The sequence below is a fragment of the Lathyrus oleraceus genome, chromosome 7 (assembly GCF_024323335.1).
Source record: "Lathyrus oleraceus cultivar Zhongwan6 chromosome 7, CAAS_Psat_ZW6_1.0, whole genome shotgun sequence".
Lineage (NCBI taxonomy): Eukaryota > Viridiplantae > Streptophyta > Magnoliopsida > Fabales > Fabaceae > Lathyrus > Lathyrus oleraceus.
The window spans coordinates 420,328,784-420,337,808 of NC_066585.1; the positions used below are offsets into that span (position 1 = coordinate 420,328,784).

The 9,025-nt window shown below is 28.6% G+C and overlaps 1 protein-coding gene across 1 annotated transcript in view; it reads left to right on the forward strand.

Moving 5' to 3' along the window:
* Positions 1-7,551: 7,551 nt before the first annotated feature.
* Positions 7,552-9,025, forward strand: part of LOC127108192 (beta-amylase) — a 2,641-nt gene continuing 1,167 nt past the window's right edge. The window contains exons 1-4 of the mRNA XM_051045621.1: positions 7,552-7,739; positions 7,920-8,318; positions 8,589-8,753; positions 8,842-9,025. The exon at positions 8,842-9,025 is cut by the window's right edge and continues 80 nt beyond it. Coding sequence (XP_050901578.1) covers positions 7,584-7,739; positions 7,920-8,318; positions 8,589-8,753; positions 8,842-9,025 — 904 coding nt within the window. The 5' untranslated portion in view covers positions 7,552-7,583. The remainder of the gene's footprint in view (positions 7,740-7,919; positions 8,319-8,588; positions 8,754-8,841) is intronic.

Here is a 9,025-nt window from a genome sequence, read left to right on the forward strand (position 1 = left end):
TATATTTTGTATAATGGGGATATGAGATATTGAAACGATTAAATCAAAACCCAATTAACAAACGCAAGTAAATGAGTGTAAGTGCACGAGAAAATGGTCTCATTGTAAGAAGGCCCATAAGTGAGCCATGTGGTTTGGAGATAGCAACACATCATCCTATTCACAACACATGTTGATAGTAATTAAATCGAAAGAAGTAAAAATGAAGTGTGTACGGATTAGAATCATGATGCGAGAGTGTCAATGGATGTCACATAACGCAAAAACGTGCAAGGCAAATTGAAGTTGAGTTCAAATTCAATTTAAACAATAAAGACGTTGGGTCATTGTTTCTTATCATGATTCGAAAGAAATGCTAACATAGGACGTATCATGGAAAAAAAAGAATGGGAATGAATTCAAGCACTTAACTGAATAAAGTCATAAAGTGAGGTCCAATTCATACAAAGCAAATGATATCCAAACCGATATTAAGTGAATCTCATAATTGACAAATAAAATAAACAAGAAATTGAGAAGTGATAACAAAACTCTAGGTAATGTGCTCAAAGTCGATTTGTGCGTATCGACAACAAACAAGACGTCATATGCAAAGGGTCATAATGCGACGAAATACAATCAATGTATTGATAAAAAATCGGCGGCATAATGACATGAAAATGTCGGATCCGCGAAAAAAAAATTGTTTTTTAGCAATGAAACTAAACCAAAGAACAGAGTAAAATCCACACGCACATCACACTTTTTTGCATGGAAGGAGTAAGCGCATCGAAGCTAGATTTCACTTCTTAAGGGAGAAGGTAAATCGAGGTGAACTTAAAGTAAGACATTGATCAAGTGAAGCACGATTGGCCGAATTTTTAATTAAAGGATTGAAGATCGACAAATTTTTGAATTTGAGAAAGAAATTAGGAATAATTCAGATCGACTATGATTAGTGTATGTTCGACAACTTGGATTATAAGGGGTATGTTGTGATATAATCGAAGTTGTGTAGCCCAAGTCCAAAATTAGTTAGGTTTAGGGTTTGTTACTTAGTATGTAAGTTAGTTGTATGTAAATATACATATTTTGTAATTCAATTTGTATAATCATAATTCAATAATATGAATTCGTATTTTCTATATTTTGTAATTCAATTTGTATAATCATAACTCAATAATATGAATCCTTATTTTTCATTCTCTCTCATTATTTCTCTCCTTACTAAAAATGCCTCATGCACTAACACTAAAATGACAAGAAGATAAGTAAATTCATTTACGCCAACTCGTCTTGAAAGCATAAGCAAGCATTAGAGAACCTCATATGAACATCAGGCTTCCATGAATCAAACTCTCTATACCTTATCCTAAAAACAATGCTTAAAACTTAGGATATAGTTTTTTATTCTTATTTTAGTTTTAAATGTCTTATTTTTTTTTCTTTTCATTTTTATTGTTATATTTGATTAGTTGACTTGCTTTATTCCATCGGGTGAAACTTGTGTTCTTGTTTACTCTTAATATAAAGTTTTTATTTTGGTTCTATCTATTCATTATGTTATTTTATTTACTTTACTTTTGGAATTTTACAAAGCTTATATTATTGCATACCTTTTCAAATACCTTTATTATTCTATTTGTTTGATGAAAAAATAAGATAAAAGTATTTGATTTAAAAGAAATAATTTACTCTAGTAAATTGTTAAAAATGTTAAAACTTTTAAACAAACCATATTTTCTCATCTTATTTTTACTCTAATTTTGGCATGATCTATAGAGATCTTTATAACCTGGTCTTTTGTGATTCGTTGTTTCTTTAAAAAGTTAAAATTATTCATCAAAATACATATTTTTCATCATCAAAAAAGAGGTACATTAATAAATCAAGATTGTTTTGAAGAATACTATTTTTTTAATTCTGATTTCTATGATAAAAGGACGTAAGAGAACAACTGTATCCTCTAACTTTTATTATATATGTAAAAAACTATTGAAAAGATCTTAAATAATACATCATCTAAAAAGAGTGTGAGAGTTTAATAATATCTAACAATATTCTGGACACAAAATGAATCTGAAAGATATAATTTGAAACATTAATATCATCTGAAAAAATTCTAAAAAATATATCCTCTAGAAAGAGTATAATAGTCTAAGTATAATAATATTATGGACACAAGATGAATTTGAAAGATATCATCTGAGACATGGTATAGAATCTAGTATATCATCATCTGAGTGTGTGTCGTGAAAACTTTTCTTTGTTATCTTCTGGTAAAAACTTTGAAATGTATCCTCTAATAAAGAGTTACTCAAGTTATCACAATGCTCCGGTGGTCAACGGAATTTTACATAGTCAACACCTTGATCCTCTTGTTTGAAGATCTTATTGCCTCCATTGAGTTTAATTATATCTAACAATATTTTGCACACAAAATGAATCTGAAAGATATAATTTGAAACATTGATATCATCTGAAAAAATTCTAAAAAATATATCCTCTAGAAAGTGTATAATAGTCTAAGTATAATAATATTATGGACACAAGATGAATCTGAAAGATATCATCTGGGACATGGTATAGAATCTAGTATATCATCATCTGAGTGCGTGTCGTGAAAACGTTTCTTTGTTATCTTCTGGTAAAAACTTTGAAATGTATCCTCTAATCAAGAGTTACTCAAGTTATCACAATGCTCTTGTGGTCAACAAAATTTTACATAGTCAACACCTTGATCCTCTTGTTTGAAGATCTTATTACCTCCGTTGAGTTTATCATTTGGTGATCAATTAGTGAATATTTAAAAGTTATTTTTTTGAGGAATAAATTTGATGATTTCATTATCAACGAAATAAATTGAAATTTGAGAGACAACTAGTAATAGTACATAAGGTACAAAATATAAGGTGTGTGTGACACAATAGTACAAGTAGTACGCGACAATTCCTAATGTGAGTATAAAGTTATGAAATTATTTTCCTATATAGTATAATAGACTACAACAAATCTTATTCAAATGTTCAGCTCAAGAAATTCTCAAATCAAGAAAACCCTATATATTCTCAAGTTTTCTCAAAATTATTTTCAATACTCTACAATATTGAACAACATTATTTTTAAGAATGAAGACAAAGGAAGAGATTTCATATTCAAACATAGAGAGAAAAAATTCTACATTGCTGAAGAAGAAAGAAACTATTCAAAGCATCAACTTATTTTATTATAAAAACACTTTTTTTTTTGAAAGATTAAAAACTTTTATTTTTTATTTAAATTTGTTTACTTTTCCTGTTGAGTGATATTTATTACTTCCTCTATTGAGTGATATATATATACATAAACAATTATCAGTTATTTTATTGTATTTTCTCAATGGGCTAAATTGTAGAAAGATTCTTTGAAAATACAGAGAGACTAAATTGTAGTAAGCTCTTTGTGGTTGAGAAATTTAAAATATAAGTCAACTGGACTAGAATATACCTTGGTAAAATAGTAATAAGTTATAGTATAGTGAAAGTATCTCATTTGTGAAAGTGTTGGAGCAAAATTGGTTGATAGCATATCCCTTGGGTTTTGATGATAACAAAGTATTTAAAGAACAATTGGGTATTCTAACATTTGTTCAAGTATACATGATTATAAAACTAATAACAGATGAAGAGAAGATTGATTGTTCTGCATCTGAAGTTCAGACTCTGATTCGGAAGATCACTTTGAAGACCCTGGCTCTGATGGAAGATCCAGACTCTGAAGAAGTCAACTCTGAAGAAAGTCAACCTTTGGTGATCCAAACTCTGTAGCTTCAGAAGTCATGAAGCAGACTATGAAGAATCAAGTCTGAAAGAAGTCAACCTCTGAAAGTTGTATCTCTTCAATCGAGGCAACTCTGACAGACTCAGAGACCTTTTGATCACATGAAGACTTAAGGAAAAATATATTCATTGTTGTCTAAGCGTCAACAATTAATTCCTTTGCAGAAAGTTATTTTATTGATGTGTCTAATCAAGTACAAAGGTTATCCAACCTTTTGGTGAAAGTCTTCAACGTCTCTTTTCTTTCTCTCTATATAAGGAGTAGAATACCTGAAGAAGAAACACACAACTACACACTGCATAACAAGACTCTGAACCTTGACATTTCAAAGAGAAGTTACTCTATAAAAAACAAGTTAGACTTAGAGCATCTTAACACTTTGTATATTTTAGAAGTTCGTAAATCTTAAAGTCTTTCTGAATTATGAGATTTTGCACATGCTGGTCTCAAACTAAGCTAGAGTTTTGAATTGGCAATCCTCCTAACCGAATCAATGTCTTATGCAAGTTGACGAAGAACCAACCTGAGATTTTTACTGGACTCATTTGGAAATCATTGAGCTTTTATTCAGACTAAACTTAAAAATTGAGTGAGATTTTAGACCAGACTAATATTGAACGGACTGAGCTTTTAACCAGGCTGAGTTCAAGAACTGATGAGAAGATTTTTCACTAGTTATCAAGGCTAAGCATATCTTGCTTATCTATGAGTTTTGATCACTTCTTGATTATACCTACAAGCACATGGTTCCACACGACATTCTAGAGCAGACCTACGACTAGGATTACAATTATTAAAGGTAAGGGAAACAATACCATAAACCTTTGAGCGAACCAAATGAATGCGAGGAAAGAAATACAATCCATTATTATCAAGGAATCCTTCAAGGACAACATGGTTAGAAACTTAAGATTTCACAAAGCATTTATTAGCAAGAACTTCAAAACTGACACGATTGTCTTTGACAAATTTTGAAACAGATAATATATTTCTAGTTATGGCAGGTACATCAAGAATTTTTTTAAGAACTAGCTTAGTGTTAGGCGAGGACTGAGGAACAAACCACGATAAACCAATAAACTTACTTTGACAATTATCTATTTGAACTCTATCATTAGCTAAGTATGCAGACTTATGTTGTATGATGGAATCAAAACATGCAATGGGATGAGAGCACCTAAGTCAACAAACCGTACTTAGGACTCCAATTCTCCTAGCATGGATTACTCATCAGTGTATGCTAGTTGATATGTTGTAACCATCATTGCAATTGGAGTGTTGGAGTTATTCAGTATAGCAGACACCTCACCCTTGGTTTAGTTATCATTCATATGCGCGTTTTCACAAACACTTTGAGTGATTGCTACAGGGACAAAGTATTCATCATACTTGTGCCAGCACTTGAGCATAACATGTCCATATTTGCCACAAAGTTGTCATGTTGGCTTGATTCCTAAACTCCCTCCTCTAGAGTGACCATGACCTCTAAATTGTATGTTTTGTCCATGTCCACGCATGCAATAAGTTCCACGATCAGGAGACCAAAAGTTATTGCATGAACTTATCAAGTTAAGCTTCCAGAACATAAAGTAACACTTCAACATCATAGATTTTAGAAGGTTCACGACGACCATACACTTGCATCAAGAACAAATTGTACTCTTTAGGAAGTCCATATTTTTCATTATTATTAATTATGACCTCAAAATAAAAATAAAAAACTCATTAGTATTTTTTTTTTCAAAATAAATGTATCTTTACGTTTATAACATTTATTATCAATTTTCATTACTATGCATTTTTTTAAATTAATTTTTATTCTATTTAATTATTCTACTAACAAAAGTCTCTTCTAATTTATAGTTCAATTCAGCCTTAGACACACTAGTGTTAAATCTTCATTGATTATAATTAATAAAAATATCTTTATAATAATACTAAATTATTAAAATGAAAATATTTTTTTTTAAATCACGCATAATCAAATAAAATGTTTATTAAGAGAAGGAAGTAAGTAACAAATTTAATTTTCAAGTCACTTGATTCATACTTCAAATTCAACAAAAGAATTATCAAATCAAATATTGAACTATGGTTAGATTTATTTTTACCCCTCCTTGATTAACGGTGAATCTACATTGTATCAAAATTCATTTTCCCACCTTTTTTATTACACGCTCCTCGTGATGCTCGTGTGACAGCGACTATTAGTTGTTTTTTATTCTTTTTCTAATTGGTTAAAATTCTTTATCTTTCTATGTTTTTTTCTTTCTTTTACAAGAAGTAGTCCCGCATCATCTACCCCCACTCATTTCTAAAGCAATAAGCAACTAACTTAGCATCATTCAAGTCAACCACTTTATTATCTTTTTTATCAATACATCTTATCATAGTTGTCCCTTTTTAAATATTTTGTATGGTTCTAATTATTTGGTTATTTAAAATAACAACACAATATTTTTTAATATAATTTAATTATGTGTTATCTCTATTTTTTACTATGTCATTTTGAAGAAAATTAATATAGGTTCAATTATAAATCATTTTATCATATCAATAAATTATTAATGATATTTTTTCTATTATATTTTTATATATTTATTATTTTATATTTTATAATTATTAATAACAAGTAATTTTGTAAAATATATAAAAATAGTATTAGAAAAACACAATAAAAGTGGATAGTATGTAAAAAAAAGGAGGTGTTTTATTTATTATACAATTTTCAAATAACTATTTATCATTTATTAATATTAATGGCTCAATTAATATATAGTAATTGAATTAAATCAATATAAACTATTAATTTATAGTTATATATATATATATATATATATATATATATATATATATATATATATATATATATATATATATATATATATATATATATATATATATATATATATATATATATATAATTAAAAAAAACTACTACTACTAACATTCTTTCCGATCTATTTAAATAAATTGCCAAATTAATTGTGATATTAATTTTACTGATAAATTTATAAATTTAAGATATAATGTAAGAGTATATATTACTGATTATAGAAATTATGTAACATAATTAAATAATTTCTTTAATTTATAAATATAACAACTTAATATACTACATTATTAAAAAAAAATCTAAAAAGCACATAGATTACATTAATTGAGTTCAACTAACACAACTACTCAAAATTTGATAAAGAATAATTAATATATTTTAAATTTTAAATAGTCTTATAAAAAGAGACAAAATAAATAAATAAAGAGTGAACTATAGATGTTTGTTTGTTTCAGCTTTAAGAATCTACCTTTTCTAGTTTTGTTTTCAAAAATAATTTTTATAAAACTTTCTTAAAATAGTAAGTAATTTTAAATTTATTTTTTATAAATTTAAAAACTAATTTTGACATATCATAACATAAATATTAAAATATAATCAAAATTATATAATTTTTCAAATGATATATCTCAAAACTGTTTTTTTTTTAAAAAGTAACTCAAAATAGTTTCAAATTTGAGTTATTATTTCAAATTTTCACGCTCTATAAAATGATAAAATATTTAAAATAATATTTTATAAAATACTATTTAAATAATTTTTTATTTAAAATTTAAAAAAAAATCTAATTTTTTTAAAATAAAAAATATAACTGTATAAAAATCATTTTTTAAAAAGATGAAATAAACGGGCCAAAAAACAAATGATGTATTAACAAAAAAATTAATAAATAAATATCATTTAATCATTGAACCAATAATTATTTTAAGAACTGTTCAAAACTCAGAAAATGAGACTATGTGATATCATCTCAGGTTATAAATACAGCAACATCAACCACAAAATTTGCAAGCAGCAGCATCCCAAAAAGAATTCAAGCAGCAAGATGGCCACTTTTGATAAAAACTTACTTCTAAATTATGTTCCAGTTTATGTAATGCTCCCAGTAAGTCATCATACACATAAACCAGTGTGTTTCTAAGCTACCAAATTCAAGCACTTTTAACATAAAACATTAATAAATAAATAACTAGCTCATAAATACATGTGCTTGTGTGTCTGTGTTTTTTTGTTGACTAATATTTAACATGTTTTCTTTAATTTTTCTCTGTAACAATTTTTTTAGCTCGGAGTTGTTAGTGTTGATAATGTCTTGGAAGATCCGGAGGGTATTAAAGAAAAGCTGGTGAAGCTACGAGCAGCGGGCGTGGATGGTGTTATGGTTGATGTCTGGTGGGGAATCATTGAAAAAAATGGACCTAAGCAGTATGATTGGAGTGCTTACAGAAGCTTGTTTCAGCTCGTTCAAGAAAGTGGTCTGAAACTGCAAGCAATCATGTCATTTCATCAATGTGGAGGGAATGTAGGGGATGTTGTAACCATCCCAATTCCACAATGGGTACTTGACATTGGACAATCAGATCCTGATATTTTCTACACCAACCGTTCCGGTACTAGGGACAATGAGTATCTGACTAATGGTGTAGATAACAAGCCTATCTTTCATGGAAGAACAGCCATTGAGGTTGGTTCAACATTGAAATTATAATTAACTATTTTTTAACTAACAACACTACTGTCATATGATCTGCAAATGCAGCTATGTGACTCATCTGGGCTGATCTCGGCTGTCAGATCTAAATCAGTGGTTGAGATCAGTTAAAATTGGTTTAATGAATATGTAATTTGAGCTACTGGATCTAAAGTCAATGGCTTAGATTTAAAACTGTGAAAAAAATTGCTGCAGCTGATTGGTTACTATAGCGCGATTAAATATAGTTCTTTCTTTACATAGGTATATAGTGATTACATGAAGAGTTTCAGAGAAAACATGTCAGATTTTTTAAAATCAGAGGTTATTATAGACATTGAAGTTGGCCTTGGTCCAGCAGGAGAACTCAGATACCCATCCTATCCTCAAAATCAAGGATGGGTATTTCCTGGAATCGGAGAATTTCAGGTGATTATGACCTTGTTTTCAAACAAAATTGTTTCTGGAATTTCAATTCAGCGCTAAAATTCTAATTAAAAAAAATGAAACTATGCAGTGTTATGACAAATATTTGAAGGAAGATTTCAAATCGGCTGCAGCGAGTGCTGGCCATTCTGAATGGGAACTACCAGATGACGCTGGCACGTACAATGATGTACCAGAATCTACTGAATTCTTCAAAACAAATGGCACATACCTCACTGAGAAAGGGAAATTCTTCTTAACTTGGTACTCTAACC